The sequence below is a fragment of the Anastrepha obliqua genome, chromosome 3 (assembly GCF_027943255.1).
Source record: "Anastrepha obliqua isolate idAnaObli1 chromosome 3, idAnaObli1_1.0, whole genome shotgun sequence".
Classification (NCBI taxonomy): Eukaryota; Metazoa; Arthropoda; class Insecta; order Diptera; family Tephritidae; genus Anastrepha; species Anastrepha obliqua.
Genome location: NC_072894.1, coordinates 87,980,476 through 88,003,270, shown reverse-complemented (window position 1 = coordinate 88,003,270; position 22,795 = coordinate 87,980,476). Strand labels below are relative to the sequence as shown.

Here is a 22,795-nt window from a genome sequence, read left to right as displayed (position 1 = left end):
TGTCATCGGTCCTTGATAGGTGTGCAAAATTTCAAGTCGATCAGATGTTTAGAAGCCAGTGAAAATTAAGCTCAAAGATTCCGTTCCATACATACATACATACATACATACATACATACAACCAGACCTAATAAAAGTGTGTTAAAAAAAGATTCAAAGATTCAAATTCACCTTACTTTTTGCCCACAGGTAAAAACAGAAAATATTAATCCTGGCAATCCCAATAAGGATAATGGAAAACTTTTATCAAATTATTGCATTGTCATCGGTCCTTGATAGGTGTGCAAAATTTCAAGTCGATCAGATGTTTAGAAGCCAGTGAAAATTAAGCTCAAAGATTCCGTTACATACATACATACATACATACAACCCGACCTAATAAAAGTGTGTTAAAAACATCAAACTCATAGTGTGACATGACTAAAACACATTTTTGATTTTAGTGCGCATGCCTGGGCCATACTCACCCAGTAGTAAGAACTTGAATGCAGAGGATTACCGAAATCGGCATCTGAGGGCATTCGAACGGATTGTCGACAACCACCATGTTGATGATATGCTTGACAGTGTAGACACAGTGGAGGAATTAATTAAGTTCGATAGGGATGTAAGTTTAATTCATGGCGAAGGCAGTTTCCACATCAAAAACTGGCAAACCCCCAACTGGTGTCTTTTCAAAATAGTTATTTTTTTCGCGATCTTGACAAATGTGACGACAGGTACCTTAATCATACTAAACAAACAAACAAAAGAAGAAGAAATTACACGTTTTTGATAATTCAATGACACCGGCTTGGGAGTATTGTGATTTGTAGGATTTAAACTAAACATACTAATGAAAACGAAAGCCGCGTGTCAAATTAATATAAACCTGCAAATTATTTTTTTTTTTAATTTTTAACCGGATGACACCGTGACAAGAAAGTGAGTGTATACTTTTTTGTGTTGGGTAGTTTATCGTATATTGCTTTTGCTCACTCTTCCTTTTCAAAAACAAGTAGTTCCCTTCCTTTTGCTTCTCGGAACATGACATTGCAGCCAATTCGAAAAGCGCAATTTTTGTTCTACCATTCTTGGCAAAATATTGTATAGTACAACAAAAACAAATTCATTCATAAGTTCTATAAAACGAACGCACTGGACACTCCTATATGCCAATTTTTTTCAACGATGACAAAAATTTCAAATTCAAGATTGAAGAAAACTCTGACGACCATTCGAATATAGTGAATGTTGGAATATAGTCAGATAGTTTCGTATAGAATTATTTGCCAATATTTGGCGCATCGTAAATGTTTGTCATGTCGAATGTATTCGCATTTAAACCTCCACTGGAGATATAATACGAAAACACATATGTGTTTTCATTTAGAACACATTTCTTTCACCATAAACAATAGACATTAATTTCCGTACATTTTTTCGCGTCCCCTTGGTCTACAAACCCATGGATAAGATCTTTAGCTTTATTATAGCTTAAGTCCGATTTGATGATGCTTTCTATACCGATTTTTTTGGCCATGTTTGAGATTCTGCTGCCAGTACTGCACGGCTTCACAAGTATTTATATTTTTGCTGCAGCATCTAATTCTCCTTTTCCAATTCGTATATTATTTTATTTCAATATGATCCTGTGGAACATTCTCACTTCACTGTGTTTTTTAAACACCCGCGAACACGACGCGCTTGTCTCATTTTAACTTGATTCGACTTCTTGGTTTTTGTTTTCATTTAGTATAAATTTGCGAACGCTTTAAATATCAGGCGATGCCAAGCAAAAGTTTTCAAACTGAAGTTCCATTTATTTCTTTTGACCAGATATTATATTCAAAAATTAAATGTCATGAAGTTATCTACCAAATTATAATTTTTTTTGTATTATTATTTAAAGCTATCAAGCTCTTAAAAGCAACCGATATACATATGTATGTTAACTTTCGCTGGAAATTAACACATTTGTATTAAAATAATATAAAGGGTTATTTTTTAAGATCAATAGGAAAGTTTCTCAAAAAAACGCACGTAAAATTCAGAAAAATGCATGCAATTTTTATTTAAATCGATAGTATACTCCATATAATTTAATATTGAAGATTATTTCATGCTAATGTTGACCGCGACTGCGCTTCAAATGGTCCATCCGCTTAGTCCAATTTTGGCATACTCGTTCCAATGTTTCGGCCGGTATCTCGCATATAAATGCTTTAATGTTGTCTTCCAACGTTAATTGAAGCATGCTTGTCTGAATAGACATGAGCTTTAACATAGCCCCACAAAAAATAATCTAAAGGCGTTATATCGCACGATCTGGGTGGCAATTGACAGGTCCCGAACGTGAAATAAAATGTTCACCGAACTCGCCTCTCAACAAGTCCATTGTTACGCGTGCTGTGTGGCATATGGCACCGTCTTGCTGAAACCACATGCCATGCAAGTCAAGCTGTTGCATTTTGGGCAAGAAAAAGTTGGATATCATTTCACGGTAGCGCTCACCATTCACAGATACGTTACGATTCGCAGCATCTTTGAAGAAGTACGGTCCAATGATACCTCCAGCCCAAAAACCGCACCAAACTGTGACCTTTTCTGGATACATTGGTAGCTCTTGCAATTCTTCTGGCTGATCTTCACTCCAAAATCGACAATTCTGCTTATTCGATTGAACTGATCATAAAATGGAAGAAGAGCGCGATAAACTTTCTTAACAGAACACGCATTTTTATAATAAAGTTCAATGATTTGCAAGCGTTGTTCGTTTGTAAGACGATTCATGGTTAAATTATACTCGTAGACCAAACTGAAGATGTTTGACAGTGAAACAAAACACGAAACGTACGTCAGCTGTTTAAACCAACTGTTTAAAAAGATAATAGCTAAAAAATCACCCGTTATTAAGCGCGAACCCAAGTAATACAAATCTCCTCACTAACTTCCAATTTGCTCATAGACATATAATATTTATTTCACCACATAGTAATTGCATAATTACTCGTTCCTATCATATCTGCACACATATATCCACATACTTATAAAATATGCTATTATTAACGTCGTTGATTGCTATATTTCTACAATAACATTATGTCAGAAATAACCTACCTTATAATGTACCATAAATATGCAAATACCTTGTTTGCCGTGTTGGAAATAATAATATTTAAATGCAACTATACTCGTAAGATGCAGTCTTTAGCATATGTATATCCAGATACTTGTATACACGTATATGCAAGCAAATTTGTACGAGTATGTAGTACATACGTATGTAAGCAGGCTCATACGTAGAAAGTGTTAAAAGTTTCTATGCCTATAGTAGGCAGAAAAATTTTCACCCACTGCGCCATTTTTTTGCCAACAGCATCAGAACCATATTCTTTGCCACGCTGGATTTTGCTGCTCAGACTCGCTTGTGAAAAAATATAGGTTAAAGTTCAAAGCACCCAACAAGTGTATATCATTTCTTTTGCATATATGTATGCATAAGTATATGTGTGTAGGCACATAAGCTTAAATTATTTTGAGAAAAGGCGATAGTGCAGAAATAAGTGATATCACCTGATTATGTTGCTCGGCGTTTTTACGTTGCTAAGGTAGTTACCTTTCTTTCCTCGTGGAATGTCATGCTGCCGCAGAAAGAAAGGATGCCGCCTATAGAGCCACGCTGCGATCGGGCGCAACGCGAGCCATGTGGGATCGCTACAGAGAGCTGAAAAAGGAAGAGAGACGTATTATCCGAAAGAAGAAACGAGAGGCCGAAATACGTGAGTGCGAAGAGCTTGAGATGCTGGCCAACAGGAACAACGCCCGAAAATTCTACCAGAAAGTTCGGCGGCTTACAGAAGGTTTCAAGACCGGGGCGTTTTCCTGTAAGAACAAAGACGGCGAACTGGTGACTGACGTACAGAGCAATCTTAGATTATGGAGGGAACACTTCTCGAACCTATTAAACAGTGACAGCTGCGCATGTCACCGAGAAAGTGAAGATCCCGATACCCCAATCGTTGACGACGGAATTGTCGTTCCGCTACCCGATCATGACGAGGTGAGAATAGCGATAACGCGGCTAAAGAACAACAAAGCCGCGGGCGCCGACGGACTGCCGGCTGAGCTATTCAAACATGGCGGCGAGGAGCTGGTAAGGTGCATGCATCAGCTCCTATGCAAAATATGGTCGGATGAAAGCATGCCTGCCGATTGGAATTTAAGTGTGCTCTGCCCAATCCATAAGAAGCGTGATCCTGCAATTTGTGCCAATTACCGCGGGATTAGTCTTCTAAATATCGCCTATAAGGTTCTAGCGAGCGTATTGTGTGAAAGGCTGAAGCCCACCGTCAACCAACTGATTGGACCTTATCAGTGTGGCTTCAGACCTGGAAAGTCTACCATCGACCAAATATTCACAATACGCCAAATCTTGGAAAAGACCCATGAAAGAAGAATCGACACGCACCATCTTTTCGTCGACTTCAAAGCTGCATTCGACAGTACGGAAAGGAGTTACCTGTATGCCGCGATGTCTGAATTTGGTATCCCCGCAAAACTAATACGGCTATGTAGGATGACGTTGCTCAACACCAGCAGCGCCGTCAGAATTGGGAAGGACCTCTCCGAGCCGTTTGATACCAAACGAGGTTTCAGACAGGGTGACTCGCTGTCGTGTGACTTCTTTAACCTGATGTTGGAGAGCATCGTACGAGCCGCAGAACTTAATCGCTCAGGCACAATTTTTTATAAGAGCGTACAATTGTTGGCGTATGCCGATGATATTGACATCATCGGCCTTAACAACCGCGCTGTTAGTTCTGCCTTCTCCAAACTGGATAAAGAGGCAAAGCGAATGGGTTTGGTGGTGAACGAGGACAAAACGAAGTACCTCCTGTCTTCAAACAAACAGTCGGCGCACTCGCGTATCGGCACCCACGTCACTGTAGACAGTTATAATTTCGAGGTTGTAAAAGACTTCGTCTATTTAGGAACCAGCATTAACACCGATAACAATGTCAGCCTTGAAATCCAACGTAGAATCTCTCTTGCCAACAAGTGCTACTTTGGACTAAGTAGGCAACTGAGCAGTAAAGTCCTCTCTCGTCGAACAAAACTAACACTCTACAAGACTCTCATCATGCCCGTCCTTACGTATGGCGCAGAAGCTTGGACGATGACAACATCCGATGAAGCGACGCTTGGAGTGTTTGAGAGAAAGATTCTGCGCAAGATTTTTGGACCTTTGCACGTTGGCAACGGCGAATATCGCAGACGATGGAACGATGAGCTGTATGAGCTTTACGACGACATAGACATAGCACAGCGAATAAAGATCCAGCGGCTACGTTGGCTGGGTCATGTCGTCCGAATGGATACAAACGCTCCGGCACTGAAAGTATTCGATGCGGTACCAGCTGGTGGTAGTAGAGGAAGAGGAAGGCCTCCTCTGCGTTGGAAAGATCAGGTGGAGAAGGACTTGGCTTCACTTGGTGTGTCCAATTGGCGCCGGTTAGCACGAGAAAGAAACGACTGGCGCGCTTTGTTAAACTCGGCCAAAATCGCGTAAGCGGTTATAGCGCCAATTAAGAAGAAGAAGAAGGTAGTTACTATGGCGGAATTTATACCGCCTCTGCAAGAAATCCACTAGCTCCAATCTGATACACGCGCTAGTACATGTTCGGTCTCTTTTCGTTACATTAATTGAGTCACTATGCGTGTCAGTTATTGAAAAAAAGTCGTTCCACAATACCATTGTGATCATTTTCTTGCTTCATAAAAACGAAAGTGGTGATACAGTCGTCTTTCTGTTATACAGTTTTTTCAATTCAAAAGTAACTTAAGGAGCAGTATTTTGTAATCGTAATCCTTACTTACGAAAAAAAATGTAATCTTAGAAAATACTCATGAAAGGAAAACCGACACAACACCATCTTTTCGCCGAATTTAAAACCACTTTCGGCTCGGTGATTTATCAGATTCCTCAACACTCCAAAAAAATCACTGTTTAGAGTGGATTTCCGTCCAGCGGTATAACTTAACTCGATATTTTAAAATTAACCCCATTTATGGGAAAATGTTATCCGAAAATAGCCAACTTGAATGTGCCACCTACAGCGGAGCCGCGACAGCCCTTGCCTGAAATTATATGTACTTGTATCGTACAAAGAATCGAAGAAAAAAATCGCAGGGAGTTTGGTCATTTAAGTGACCAAAATAAATTCCACTGCGAATTTTTCACACATAAGAATATCAACTTTGATAGCCCTACATGAAAAGTTGAAAATTATTTATTGACAAAATTTAAAATGCTTTCAATTGCAATAAAGATTTGTTTGAGGGAGAACCAAATTTAAAAGATTAGGCTGGCAGACAGCTGAGAGACAATTACAATTTCCTGGAGCTACGTGAAAATTTGTATGCATTTATTGCTTGTGTATCTACTAAACAAATGGAAAATTTTCAGGCTTGTACAATATCACAGGTGAAACAATGAAGCTTTTAAATACTTGTTAGAGGGGTTAACCGATTATTACTACACTCAATACAATAATTTGCTATTCAGCCAATCGCTGAACTTAGCGCTTCATTGAGGCTTTTCGTGGAAGGTGGATACCAAAAGAGTGTTGGTGAAAATCTTGAAGTTGGCCTTGCACAATCATCTTTATGTTAGGAATGAACTACCCTGTATATTCCCCATACATATATAGCTGGCGCTCTTACCCTTTATCTGGTGTTTAGACGAGCTCGTCCACCAATTTGTGGTGTGCGTCTTGATGCTTTTCCACAAATGGAACGGCAGATAGTATTTATGAGGTCGCAGAAATACACTCGGAGATTTGCCATTGCCTGCCGAGGGGTGACCTGTAGAAAAAGCTTTTTCTATCATTTTGTATCTCATGTACGGAGTTTCGAAGGTAGTCACGCACCAACCCATTCGTCTACGGCGTCTTTATTGGAGGTCCATATTATGCATTGTATATTGGTGGGCTTGAACGTATCTTGGTCCAAAAGGTCGGTGCTTGTTTATTAACCTAAAATCGCAATTCTCTCTCTCAACTTCGGTTTCGTTTCCATAAATCAGGCGTTTGGCTCTCTATCGTTAATCGAGGAAATTAATTTCAATATTTTTCAGAGAAGCTTACGAAATCATTATTTTTCTGGTTGGTGATGGCGAGAACTAATTATGCTTTCAATCCCCCGATTTCTAGAACTTTGGAAAATTTTAATTCACTTTCAAATTCCATCAACTTTGATTTTTCTTTCACAAAATACTATATTACTAAATGAGTATTATATACTCTTATATTCTTTCTTCGTAATCAGTATGAAATGAAAATTTCTACTTAAAGCGAAATAATTTAATTATAATATAAGTTTGAATTATTTTTAATGGCATTGTTAAAATAAAACATATTTGATTAAATCTGTTTTTATAGTCTGTAAGAAATACATAATTCATTTCTAGATTCTTATTAATTAAATAAATTCAAAAAATACATTGAAAATGGCCACTGTTTTCATTCGAAATTTGTGTTGGGAATTTATATTCGACAGTGAAAAATTCCAGGTTCCACTCATTTAAGTGAAAATTGGAAAGTGAAATATTTCGTACGAAAGTGAAACTCATGATAAGGCTGATTACAAGCACATAGTCGTACATATGAGGAAATAAAAAATGGGACGATTATTTTTCTTAAACATTTTGTTTTAGTTAGGTAGTTTCAAAGTTCGAACGATTTTAATGAAAAACACAAATTGTAGAAAAAACCATGATTATTTTACATCATTTATTATATTGATACCATCAAATTAACATATTTATACCCGCTTATTTATTTGTATAAAACTGAACACTGATTATTGTCTATATCTTTTTTTGCATTACAGATTGTGGAGCCATTAAGAAAAATACACCAAGACGTATTTACACATAATTGAACAGATTTGTGTTGAAACAAAGATGTCGATATTAATAAATCTTATTTCGGGATATTAAAAAGTCCTTACGACAAGTACAACTTTGGAGTAAAGTCAAAATTAATAAAATGAAATACAAGTTTTAATGTAATTATGCACTTAAATATACATACACCCAGAGGTCGTGTGACAGCTGAAATTTTGAGTTTCGAAAATTTAAGGTTTAATAATTTTCGCTAAAGGAGGATCCAAATCCAAATCCGAGCTGCAAATTTGACACCGCCTTTTACACGTGAAGAATTGCGCATCAGCAAAAGTATAAAAAATCAGTGAACTCAAACAAAGACTTGATATTTACCCAACAAATAAAAAAACAGAATTAATTCACTCACCAAAAGAAATATCACAAATGATGTATAAAAGATGTAATGGAAAGCCTACTTCATTGTAAAAAATGGGGTTGCATTGCCTTTTTAAGACCATTTTGATGGTGTACGTTATTAAAGGTTAGTTAAATTTCCAGAAGGTGGCATTTTTTCAACAGTCGCACAATAAATGCCTAATTTTTATTGTATTTTTTGACGTCAAAATTTTATACGAAATGCCAATATTAGCGGATTTTTCACAATAAAACATAATGAAAACCAACCAACTTAATCACTTAAATTTAATTTTAGCATAGCACTAATACATTGTACGAGTATAGTTCTGGAAAACTAAAATTAATTTCCTGCTGGATTTCTAGTTCCTCTGTGACATAACACATTTTCTGTTACTTAATTTATTTTTTATTCGGAATTTGCACTTTTTGTTTACTTTAACTGAAGTTAATACCTTTGTACGGGTATGAAATTCCAAGAGCTTTCATCGTAATGTTTTTTGTCCAATCCGCTGAGTCTTTATACTATATTTTAGGTTCGCTGGAAACAGATATATACCAGAACTTTTTTATAATTTCGAGTGTACGTCTTAATTTTATTCCACAAATGCAGTAATTTACAGTTTTATGCGTTCTCTGAATGGTAGATGGTTTTTGGGAAAAACTGGGCTTGTTAGTTCTACTCAATACTTGCTGCAAAACTGCAACTCTGTTACTCTTTTGTAACTCTGTTGTAGATACACAGCTAATACTTTACTTAAATATTCCATTATCAAAATTTGTTAAAAATTAAAACAATAGCGATTTTGCTTACATTTGTTTTCCCATTAGAAATTTTCTGATTCCGGATTTTTCCAGTTCTGTGCTCATAAAATATAAACCTCGTTCAAAACATTGTCTGAATTTCCACTTAGGTATGTACTACTTCAGTACCGCGAAAATCCTTAGAGATTTTTTAAAGTTTTTTTTTGAGCGGACATTCCTCCCATAACAGGACGCGGACACTTTTTCCCCTCACCAAATATATTTTAGTTCTCTTATAAGCGGACAGCTTAAAAACTCTGCCTTGGAGTTATCAAAATAAATAAATTTGTTATATGTTGTTTATTTCACTCCAAAAGCGTGGGAGCAAGTAAGTCCATAGACCAGAGTTATTGTTTTTTGTTTAAATAAAAGTCTTCGGTAAAAACGCTACGAATATATACCCGAAGAAGTTGAGGATGACTTGTTGTCTAGTTAGACCAGAGATTCCGATTCATATGAATCGTTTTTGGAAGACGCTCTAATAATAATTAGAAATTAGAATTCATAAGACAAGTAGTTTCATATGCATTTTAGAATGAATTGGGAATTTTTTCATTATCTGTGTAAACATTTCAACCCAGCGATATATGTACGAGTATTTCTATTACAAACAATAGATTGGGTTGTCGCCTTAATTATTCAAATATTTATTAATTCACATGAGATAAGTGTTGATATCCACGCCTTCTAAGCCATTATACTCAAAAAATAATATACTTGTACTTTTTGTCGAATTCATTTTTGTTAAATTCACTTTATTTTTGTTTAATTTTTCTATTGTATAACCATTTACACAATCGCAAAAACAGTTGTTTTCTTGTACTGCACTAACCTGAAACAATGCGAACATCGGTAACCCGTTACATTTTTTGTTTAAAAAATACCCAACTAATGTTTCTTCCAATGTGGCATCCCCGACGTACGTTATGAAAAGTACACATTTTGATAGCACTTTCACTAGAATAAGAGTTCTCCCATCACGAACAAAATGTAATGAAGTAGCAAACGGAAAGCTAGCACTGAAAAAACCAATACTCTCATTATTACACTTTGAAATATTAATACTCTCATGGACTAAGGCAAATTCAGAACGGAATTGGACAAAGTTAATATTCACGGATAGTTGCATATGCCGGTCCTGGTGTACTGCTGATTATCGACAACTTCATCGAACCGTTAAGCTCTCCAGTTACGCTTGAACATTTATTTATGTTTACCGGCAATTTGAGCGCAGTTTTGATGAATAAAATTTATTAAAAAGTATTATTACCGTCAGCTGCGTAGATGTTTGGCAGACTAGCTAACCTTGAATTTTACAAGAAGACAACGATCCCAGGCATTGAATCCGAAGATGTGTAGAGTGGAAACAGAAATTAACGCAAAGTATGACTCCAAAATGTGAGGCCATTTTAGTTAATGGTGATGACTATACATTTTATTGAATACGTATATTGCGAATAATAAATGTTATAAGTCCATACAATGCAGTAGTTGGAATTGATTTGGTCAAATAGTTTTCAAGTTGTGGCGGTCACGCTTCTATTAGACAGACTGTAATACTTACTCAAATTCACGCAATCAGAAAAGCAAATGTCGGCGAATAAGAGTAACAAGACAGCAGCAATAATTAAGCAGCGAGGCTTAACATGCATATACATTTGTTTCAAAAAGTTACATTTTTGCTGCTATTTCAATATTTTTGATAAACTAAAGGGTGATGTTTTAAGAGCACACGTTAAATTCAGAAAAATGCATACAATTTTTATTTAAATCGATAGTACAGTCCATATAATTTAATGTTTGAAGATTATTTCATGCAAATGTTGACCGCGACCGCGCTTCAAATGGTCCATCCGCTTAGTCCAATACTCTTTCCAATGTTTCGGCTGGTATCTCACATATACATACATAAATGCTTTAATGTTGTCTTTCAATGCGTTAATTGAAGCAGGCTTGTCTGAATAGACATGAGCTTTAACATAGCTTCACAAAAAATAATCTAGAGGCGTTATATCGCACGATCTGGGTGGCCAATTGACAGGTCCCGAACGTGAAATAAAATGTTCACCGAACTCGCCTCTCAACAAGTCCATTGTTACGCGTGCTGTGTGGCATGTGGCATCGTCTTGCTGAAACCACATGTCATGCAAATCAAGCTCTTGTATTTTGGGCAAAAAGAAGTTGGATATCATTTCACGGTAGCGCTCACCATTCACAGTTACGTTACGATTCGCAGCATCTTTGAAGAAGTACGAATGATACCTCCAGCCCATAAACCGCACCAAACTGTGACCTTTTCTGGATACATTGGTAGCTCTTGCAATTCTTCAGACTGATCTTCACTCCAAAATCGACAATTCTGCTTATTTACGTACCCTTTATCACCCTTTACTTACCCGGATTGACAAAGAAGCAACACCGAGAGTGAGAAGCTGCCAATTTACATCACTTTTTATAATTGCATCCATAGATAACATTCCATCATGCATACAACAAAACATATCATTGCACGCCTCTACAACTCGTCGCGATTGGGAGGTTCCACTCTACCGACCGCATCAATATGGGCGTTTGCAAAAATTCCTGATGTAGAAAATAAAACGGGTGGGCTATCCGCAAACCGTTACTTTGTTATGAGCGAATCCGACAGAGTGACGTCACCACAGTATGTATGCAAGGTTACTTGCTTGTGAATCAATGAGTGAATATTGTCATTTTTAAACTATACAAAATGATAAAAATGAAGTGGTACGTGCTACAATATAATGTTCGAATGGTAATAAATTCTCTAAATGCAGTTTTTCTTTGAGTTCCATTTGCTTCCGATCATTCTTCCTCTTCTTTTCGTTTGTCTTGTTTTTGTGCTGACATTACGGCCTCTGTTTGCAAATTTCTTAGTAAAATACTATATTAATTTATGCTTTTTAATGCTACAATAAAATGTAACATTGAAATTGAACGCTGCATTTTATGGTACCCCAAAATACAATACAGTACAATAGAATGATACTGATTTCGTTAAAATCGGTTCAGTATTTTATCATGTATAAGTATTTTAAGAGATTGAAATTTCCACATTTCCTCTTCTCTACTACCCTTATTATTAATTTGCACAATAAATGTTATATACTTTTAAAATCAGTCCAAAAAGGCGAATCACACCCACTATTCGGTTTTTTTTCCGAGGTGAGCAGTGCACCGACACTTATGCCCAAAAGAATGTTGTAATGGAGAATTTGGTACCCAACTGTCTTATGGGCTACTAAATAACTCCTTGGTGGGCAAATTAATAACTCGTACCCAACTTTTTGCAACACAAAAATATATAGGAAGACTAATTTATTCGCCATTAATTACACATATCACTGATAAAACTCACTAACATCGAGCATAACCAACGAAGGGATTGGATATAAAATAGCCCTCAGTGGACAGTTTTAAAGTATATTTTTAAAATGCCCATCCAAATGCCTGTGCCTTGCTTTCAATTGAAATAACTGAATTGAATGCAAGGAAAGTCTCCTTAACATCTGACAAGAATACGAAACAAAAAATTATCCATTAAAATATTTGTTTTTATTTTTACATTAATTGCTTATATTAATACTTATGAAGATTGTCAGTCTTAGGACCAGTGCCCTCTAGGAGAGCGATATTACCCACTTCTTTTGTTTCCTTTCCTTGCAAAAGTTTTACCGCTAGAAGGATTCAAGTTGGGCGATTGACAGTAAGAGTTGATATTATATTAGATTAGATGCATGAATGAGGTTTGCACTTCGACCTCATGGTCTTTTATGCCCTATACTCATCACAGTACCTCATCCAAGCCCAGTTCCTTTATTAAGTTCAGGATAGAGCTGGGTTGGATTAAGCGTTTGTGCCTTTCCTCTGGCTGCAGCTGGCCAAGATGTCAAAACCTTCTCCGCGCTATAGCGCTGCATTCTAGAAGAAGGTGTATAGGAGTCTCCTGGGATTGGTCGCAGTAGTCCGCAAGAGTCGGTAGATCAAATCCCGATCATGTGCAGATGACTTCGCAGTCTACAGGTGGCCTGTGAGGATGCCCGTAAGCATTTTCAGATTATCCTTGGGGAGGGTTATGAGTTTTTTAAACCTCTTTTGTTTATACCCTCCCAGTAAGGATTTCGCCTGGCGTAGCCCTTTAGTTTGGTGCCAGCAAACCTCCCTTAGCCCTAGCTCTTCACTTCTGAACTTCTCCTCGATAGTGTGTTCTCCCATGGCAAGGAAGGGCTCGGGTTCTATTAAAGGCGAGGGTGCAGCCTCTCTCGCCAATGTGTCCGCTACTTCGATCCCAGGTATACTCCTCTGTCTTGGGATCCAAATTAGCCGGATGCAATTGTTCATTCATAGTATATTAAGTTTCTCGATACACTCAAGTACCAGTGAGCATTTCATCTCACAGGACAATAGAGTCAGGAGTGCCGCCTGACTATCACTCAGAATGGAAATTCGCTCATTCCGGACATTCCTGTCTAAGTTTATCTCTGCACATAGGCAGATGGCATACATCTCCGCTTGGAAGATGCTTGGAAAACTACCCATCGGCACAGGCAGTTTGGTTCTGGGGCCGGAAATTCTAGCGCCTATTACTTCTGAGGGCTTCGATCCATCTGTGTACCAGTGCAGGGAACCAGAAGTGATATACATCATGTCTCAAGATAAATATTCGAGTTGCACATTACTCCCTTTGTGAAACGAAAGTAAAAAAAAACTTGAAACTAGTATTATTCAAGAAACAGAATTTTTAAACATATTTAAAATTATTTTTGCTCTGTAATGCACACTTTAATTACAATATCAAAGCATGCAATTTAGAGAATTGTGAAGTGTAAAAGAAAATTTTCGCCGGCTTGGAGAATTTAATTACCAAAACCTGATTTTAAAACAATCAATATCAAAATCAATAAATCCATTATTATTTGCTTCGTTTGCGACCAGAGATGTCAAATGAGAATGACGGAATATGCCGTGATGTCACCACAGAAATAAAACAAACGAATAGCAGACGAAACATTAGCGAACGTATAGCCGTTATTATTATTCGTGCTTTTAATTTTTATTATCAACAATATTCCCTGAATATTAACAAACAAGTAACTTGAACACAAAGGTGTTTGTTTATTTTCTGTGCTGGCGTCATTTAAAATAGCTCATTCTGTTAAATACGCAAAGAAGATGCTATTTCGCATTGAACTGTTAGTAGCGTAATAGTACGATACCTAACGTAATCGTGGAAGGGACTAATGTATGTCCATACTTATAAATATATGTATAATATTTATGTGTATGATACAAACATTTGAACATTTCAGTATATCTGAGATGCAGCAAGAATGCCATCAAAGCCATCGGTCGATAATAGTAGCTAGGTTCAACAACACGCCCTCGAAATGCGAATAACCTCTAATGTCAGAATGCAGTATTGCATGGGCACCCTTTTACAGCATGCAAAATAATAATGTTGTCGGCTCTGATAATGATGTGTTGTCCTGATAAAGATGTTGTGGCGTTATAGCATAGCTGAGGGCGATGAAAGAAGATTGTTACACGAATCATATTGAGTTTGCGAGGGTTGCTGTTCCGCCGCTGTTAATGATGTAAATAACTTTGCTTCCTCTTTCTTTTTGCATGGCAACAAAAGCAGCCAGTTCAGACGAAGTCAGCTACACACATATAAATGAATAGATGAATGTTTTTGCACAAATACATCGTACAAAAATCTGACCCTGTAGGAAAAAAACTCTCAGGGAACTAGTACCCTCTTCATTAATTCGATACCATTTTATGAAAATGTAAGACTAAATTGTCCTCCAGAGCTTTCCATTAGCTTAGAGTCATCAGTAAAGATTGCAATGAACTTTCAGTCTACGCCCTCGATGGCACGCTATTTACTTCTTTTTATTATTCTTGTGGAAAGCTTGCCAGGCCAAAATAAATACGTCCATTCTAGACATGGTACCCAGAATTTTTTATTGCTTCTATTCTGAAAATTGCCTATTATATACGATTTTTTTTTATTTATTTTATTTATTTATAACAATTTATACAGCAATTAATTACAGAAAAAAAATTAAAAAATGCAACATTAGCTACGAGGCTTTCGGACTTCCTTGTGATACAATAATTCCGTTGTGTTCGTATGGTAAATAGAGATAACAAGTGGTCGACTGTGTTCCGCCGCGCAATGGACAGCAATATGGGCTCCTTCGAGTAAAGAGGTGACAGTGAGAGAATATTGTTTGGCCAGGTCTTAGATGGATGTAAGGCCTCAGAATGTTAGAGGATACGCTTGCAGGGTAAGTTGGAGTCAGTCTCTTTGGATTTAAGGTGTAGTAAATGTGGCCTCGTGAAGCCCAATCGATCGAGGTTGCTTCTTGTATTCTTGACGCCGTTGTTCAAATCCACTTTGTGAAGATTATTAAGAGTTAGACCAGAAGATTTGGCGGCATTTCTTGCAGCAGCGTCGACCAGAGTGATTCCTAATATTCTCGCTTGACAGAGAAACCACATTAAGTTGATTTTGGAAGGCGATTTGATGGATGCGATGCATGCTTTGATATCAGAATAAATGATGTACTTTCCTTTGTTTTTGTTCGCATAGCCAATTACATGTTCTATAGCAGGGACTTCAAAGCAGAAAATACTACACATAGGGGAGAGAAGCCATTGGCATATCACTTCCCGTTCTTTTTAACTAATGCCAAAGAGGTGCCGTCTGAGGTCTTAGATCCATCAATAAATATAAAATTCCACCTGGAGGTGCTGTCAGAATCTTGGAATATATAAAAGTCATTAGGTCCGAAGTTATTCCAGGGGGAAACATTAGATAGTGATATTCTAACGATGGAAATAATGATATGGATCCTACCGTTTATTTGCTCTCAGCGAATTTGACAGTACCAGCTGGATTTTGTGACGTCACACTAAAGCAATGGGTGATCAGAGTGACCTGATTACCAGTTTCGTGACATGATTTAGCATTTTTTTTCGTGACCTACAGTTTTAAGTCGACTTCGAACGGCAAATGGTTTTTATGAAGAGCTTTTTCATGGCAGAAATATACTCGGGGGCTTTCCTGTCGAGGGGCGATCGCTATTAGAAAAAACGTTTCTATCATTTTGGTGTTTCATACACGGAGATTCGACCTTATACACACAAGCCATTCAGCTACTGCGGCCTATTGACTTATCGCTAATATAATAATAGAATAACAAATAAAACAAGCGTAAACTAAAATACAACTTGATTAAATAGAATACATCTAAATAATCTTGTCCAAAGTCTCAATTGAAAATTTATGGTCTCATTTAAAAAAGAAAGTTAGGCTGTACTTGAATCGGTGCATCAAAGAGGAATGATAAAAGATTTCACAAGAATATGCCGTGCATTACTTTCGAAATCCATTTGGAACATTTGGATTTATAAGAGAAATTGTAGTTACACAAGTTTCCAAGTAGATTTGGTATTAATTATGTGCTAAAATCGGAAGATTGATTTGTACGGTTTTGTTTTTTAAATATTTATATGATATAAAGATGTCGTAGTCTAAATTAAAATGAATTTGACAGGTGAAAGATTTATACGATAACATTGTATGATAACATTGAGTATTAAAAATGGATATGCAACTCACATTCAATTGATCTCGGGTTCGAATTCAAAATGATTCATCGTAAGACATACAGTTTTTTTTAATAGCGACCTTTCTTGTCATTCAAGAACAAACCTGCTTTTCTGCAATGAAAAAGCTTCTAATAAAAACCGCTCGGAGGCGGCCTAAAACTTTCTATAATTATCAAACAGCCTTAAGGCCCTTCTCCATAAAGTGGAGGATACGCTTATTCAAATACCGAGGAAAAGGAAATGGCAATAATTATGTATGTACGCGTATACATACGTACATACATATATGAATATATGAGTATACTTAAAAATTGTATGGCTGGGTAATATTTAAATGGATGTAATATTGGGTCAATTTAAAATTTGAAGTGGTTTTTTTATTATTCATTGTGAACTTATTTGATGCATTAAAACGGTAAAATTAATACAAAATAGTTCCCTCATTCTTTTAATAATAAACATACATATGTATGTGCATAATGCCTAATTGATAATAAGTATCATAATAAGTCAACATTTGAATAAAATAAGCTACCATAACTTTTAAATTTATATGTATTTTTTAACCATAGCTGATCTTGGTACAATTGCAAATGCGCTGGACCTTCAAGGACCGATATTTCTTCACGAGCCACAACATCGCATCGAATTCTCAAACAATACTGGCGGCTTAATAGAGTGTTCTGGTCATGGCAGTCCACCGCCAGAGGTGAATAAATATTTTGAAATGTTTACTTTTTCGAATTACTTCAGAATTGATAGCTGTTTTTACCATTATCGGAATCATGATTTCTTGTAGGAGGAAATAACGTATATACATACATAAATGAGTTAAAGATAAAAAATAAAGATGAGATTAAAATTATAAATAGTTCTAAAATCAAAATAAAACTGTCAATTTGTTCTAATATATTTCGAGTCCGACTAACGATCTCATTTTTCCACAGGTGGAATGGACTCCAATACCTCCACAGCAAGACATGGTGTTTACACTCTCGAATGGGAGCCTTATGTTTTATCCCTTCTCGGCGGAGAAGTACAGACATGAAGTGCATGCCACAGTCTACAGGTGCGTACACATAACAGATATTATGTAGAGGTAGTCTCCAAAAATATTTTGGCTACTTTTGTTCCTCAATTTGATTTTTATAGTATTATTGTAGAATAGCATTATTGCGTTCGATGACACAAAGATTTGTAATAGTTATTTCTAATTTTTGTAAAAAGGATAAAGTCAAACAATTATACAAAGTTACAGAGGGCTGGTAATTTTGTGCTGGAGAAATTTAAGGCAGCAAAAATTATCCATTATGGAATATATGACCTGAAAGTACAATATATGATTGAAGTTTTTGTAAACCCAAATTTATTTTTTGTGGAATCTGGTCTTTTGTGCGCTTCTGCAAATAATTGTTTCGAATTATCACAAATTTTACCGCAGTGCTCAAAAACTTGCCAGGAAGTCGAAATAGAGAAGGTAAAATGACATTTCTTTTTGAGGGGGGATGCTGCAAATTTATGCTGTTGCAAATTTTTCTCAGAAAAAGTTTAAGGATTTACTTATATGTATATATGTGCGTGATTATCGGTCGAGAGTGCGTGAGTTTGAGTCTTCGTTCATGAACATCAAATAATAGAAACAGTTTTTTCTAATAGCGGTCGCCCCTCGGCAGGCAATGGCAAACCTTCGAGTATATTTCTGCCATGAAAAAGCTCCTCATAAATAAACTATTTGCCGTTCGGAGTCGACAGGTTATTCTTTATAGGTTATTTATAAATTCAGTAACAAAATTCAGAACAGACATTTTAGAGATTAATTCAAAAATACAATACAAGTATTTTAGAATGTTTAAGATTAAAAAAAGAAAAAAGATTAAATTGTCAACACAAGAAACCGTTAAATTGCTAAAAAATATATACAAGTTAAAATTGAATTTTAACGAATTAATAACTATAACTAAAATAACAAAGTGATGGGAAATTTTCCGCGTATATGAATTTATTTGATTGGCCAAGATTTATTTTATTTGTAAAGTGAGCGGGTAGCCTACGTCTATGGCTGTTGCAAAAATTGGCGAACTTAAGTGAATTAGTGAATAAGAAATGTGTTTGTTGATTAATATCGCCGAACCCTGTTTTGAAGTGGAGTTGAAGTTGTAGAAGTAAGGGGTAGATTGTAATTTTTATAGGAAGTTGAATCAAAGGAAGGTGTAATTTTTTAAAGGAAAATTTGTTTTTTTTTTGTCGGAGCAACTAGCAAGTAAGGCACTCAAACAACATTAAGTCCATCGTACTGCACTCGGGTTCCCTTTTTAATTTTCTTTATATCTACCCGACTTCCGAAGAAATCTGAGTGGAAAGGAGCCAAGGTGGTCACTTCTGAACACATCTGTGCCTAAGACATCAAGCCTGGTTCGAGCGAAGGCTGGGAAGACGCACAGAAAGTGGTCAATTGGTTAAAAACTCAAAAATTTGTTTAAACTTGGACTATAAGTAGATCTGAAATAAATCAAAACAAATTTTTACAAAAAAAAAGAAAACTAATAGAGAAATAAAACTTAAGGTGTTCATTTTGGGAACATAAATGAAATTACTGAGGTTCTGAAACAAAACACATTAATTAAAACTCATATTTATTTATTACGTAAAAGTTCGTTACACCTCTCTTTTTCCGTAGGTCTAGTCTATTATTATATATCGTTGCTTAACTCGTTTTTAAGACGTTTTTGCTGATAGATTACTGAAACAGATCACTTCTTGCAGAAATCTGTCAAAGGTAAACTTAATACTTTACCCTCTGTATTTGTTTGTGATGAAAAATAATACACATCATCATCAACACATGGTTTTTCGGTACCACCCTTTCACTTTGCGACATTGTGGCCGCCAGTTATGCTTTGTAGTTTGAGATGACCCAAAAGGGAGGACTCTCTCCATCGGGGATACCATAATGAGCTTTCTCGATACCAGCGTGGTATTCAGGACTTCCTCTCTATTAGTTGGGATATTAGTGGACGTATTCCGCTGATTGCTTATTCAAGGTGATCAATTCAATTCAGATTTTCATTTGTAAATAAAATATAACAATATATAGTATTTATGTATCCGTTAGATTACCACCACGTAACAGGATAGAATAGAATCCGTAATTGATTACTTTACCATAATTTGATTTATTGATGATACAGCCTCTCCTTGATCTCGCCAACTCTGACTACCCTCCAATTATCGGTGGATAATCCTCCGTTGGCGGCCGCCGTAGCCGAATGGGTTGGTGCGTGATTACCATTCGGAATTCACATAGAGATCGTGTTTATCGACGACTGTCAGTGTGAGGTGCTCTTTCGCCAACCCAATAAAGATTTTGGAGGTCTGAGACTGAGACTGGCAGGGTTGGGACAGCGAAGGCTTTTTAATCAATTCTGCGTCTTTTGCCGTTAGCAGGAATATCACTCCGGGGCCGATGAACATAGTGGATGAGAATTGTGTTCTCCGTCGCTTTTTTCTGCTTTGCACAGCGAGAACTTGTTTGAACACCCTGAAACTCCGCAGAGCCAGAACTTCAGTGACTGCCTGGTTCCATCAGGTAGCGGAATTATCTCAAGAGGCTTGGTTTAAATATCTGTGAGAGCGGTGCTAAGGTCCAATTCATCTTACTTACATAAAGTTGGTCAGAAGTAATTATAAGGAGAAGGGGAACAGCCGACTATGGTGTTTGGAGGGGGATCGACATCCGGGATATTTCAGACGTCATTGACTGCAAACCATCCAATAGTCACAGGAACGCGTAATATACGGCTGAATTTGAACACAACAAATTGTCTCGTCTGCCTAGATCTTCCAAAAAAAAATTGCTATCATTTCCACGCTTATGACGATGGTATACTACAGGGTGGGCCATGTAAAATTTGCTTTTTGAATCGGCTATAAAAAAAAACTAATCAATATTTTTTCAAACTTTTGTTTTTATTTTAAAAATTGAATATTGTCATTTATGAATGAAAAATAATATCGTTCAAATAACTGCCACGACTGGCTTTACAGTAGGCCATTCGATCAACCCAATTTTTAAGCACATTTTCGATTGTTTGGGCTCCAATTTCATGAATGGCAACTTCGATTTCGTGTTTTAAAGCATCAATCGTCTCTGGATGGTTTGCATAGCATTTGTCCTTAACGGCTCCCCACAAAAAATAGTCCAACGGGCTTAAATCACAGCTCCGAGGTGGCCAATTGATATCGGAATTTCGGCTGATTATTCGGTTTTCAAAAACGGTAGCCAAAAGTTCGAGTGTAACTTTGGCAGTGTGACAAGTTGCACCGTTCTGTTGAAACCAAATGTTGTCCATGTCATCCTCTTCAATTTTTGGCGACAACTCGTTGAGCATGTCACGGGAACGCTCGCCATACCGTAACAAAACTCTCTCACACGTATCCTCACTTATATATATATATAATTGGCGCGTACACCCTTTTTGGGTGTTTGGCCGAGCTCCTCCTCCTATTTGTGGTGTGCGTCTTGATGTTGTTCCACAAATGGATAAATGGAGGGACCTACAGTTTCAAGCCGACTCCGAACGGCAGATATTTTTATGAGGAGCTTTTTCATTGCAGAAATACACTCGGAGGTTTGCCATTGCCTGCCGAGGGGCGGACCGCTATTAGAAAAATCGTTTTCTTAATTTGTTTGTTTGGTGTTTCACCGAGATTCGAACCGACGTTCTCTCTGTGAATTCCGAATGGTAGTCACGCACCAACCCATTCGGCTACGGCGGCCAATCCTCACTTATTCGACATAAATTGATGGAGATTGGATAAAAACCTCCCCCTCTTTTTATATAGTTAGACTAAAATTCCATCGCCCGTCTTATGTTTTGTTTGATTCAAATCAAATTAAATTTTACTATATTGTTTACGGGTATATAAAAATCGGCCCCGACCGAATTTGGATTTTCTTACTTGTTCCTAATTTATTTTGAAAATTTTTGCTACTTGATTTAATAACACAATTAGTATCTAAGAGCGTATTTCCTTCATTTCAGATGCAAATTACGCAATCTGGTCGGCACAATACTTAGCAGGGAGGTGCACGTACGAGGAGGTAATTTTCAAAGTTTTAAATAAAATTTTAATGAATTGCTGCAGTACAATAGAATTATAGGACGGTCGTGGTTATTTATTGAAAATGTATCAAACCAATAATGGGGATAGTGTAACAGAATAAATTAAGACTCCTTGTTTTTATTTTCGAATTCGACCAAACATTCACTGAAAAGTGAAAAAAAGTTTTCTGAAGAGGTTATAGGCTACTTTTTATTCTGAGAACATGAATTTGTATTTGTAGCAGCATACTAAACCCTGTCAGTGCAATGTAAATTACTGCTCGTCTTCGTCTAGCTTATCTAGCTCATCTAAGGTAGTCCCAAGAAACTTGCTGTTTCGGCAGGTTGGGTCCAGAAGGAGAGGGGTGTTAGATGAGTGGGTTTGATGGGGCATGTGATTAGTGTCGTGCGAGGTGCCTTCACATTCAGGACATATGTTTGATATGTACGGGCCTATTCTGGATAGGTAGGGGCCTGCTACAATATCCAGATCGTAATTGTGCGAAACGCGTGTCTCTCGGGGTAGCTGGAGCTCTTCACCTGCTGTAGGTGGTGGTTGGACTTCGATTGCAGTATTCGGGGGCTATGAGCTTAAGAAGACAGTAAACGTTTCCTGATGAATGTCGTTTATTGTCTGTTTAAACACTGTCCGGTCCAGTCGTTGTCGTTTTGCTTTGTCCTGGATCTCGCCGGAGTAGTTGAAGAGGTGCCTCCTGACATGCGTGGGACCTTGGACTTTAGTAGCAATTGGGGTTGTGTGTGCAGAGAAGGACAGCAAACAGTCAAATGTTACTCCCAAAGTTTTGGGTTTCCGGCCTGTTTGACCTCTTTTGCCTAGATGGTGAAGAGGGTCGCTGTGAACTTAGTGGAGAAAAGTTTTAGATTCCTCGCAATGAAAAAGGAGCAAGATTGGTGAGGTAATCGTTTACTTTGGCGCGTAGGCCATCAATGTGATTGCCCCACGCCA

At 37.1% G+C, this 22,795-nt stretch overlaps 1 protein-coding gene across 4 annotated transcripts in view; it reads left to right on the top strand.

Moving 5' to 3' along the window:
* LOC129240593 (cell adhesion molecule Dscam2) overlaps positions 1 to 22,795 on the top strand; it is a 172,515-nt gene that overhangs the window by 43,826 nt on the left and 105,894 nt on the right. For all 4 annotated transcript variants that reach the window (XM_054876497.1, XM_054876498.1, XM_054876496.1 and 1 more), the window contains exons 2-5: positions 7,873 to 8,408; positions 17,299 to 17,435; positions 17,674 to 17,795; positions 21,769 to 21,827. In XM_054876497.1, coding sequence (XP_054732472.1) covers positions 8,357 to 8,408; positions 17,299 to 17,435; positions 17,674 to 17,795; positions 21,769 to 21,827 — 370 coding nt within the window. In that variant the 5' untranslated portion in view covers positions 7,873 to 8,356. The remainder of the gene's footprint in view (positions 1 to 7,872; positions 8,409 to 17,298; positions 17,436 to 17,673; positions 17,796 to 21,768; positions 21,828 to 22,795) is intronic.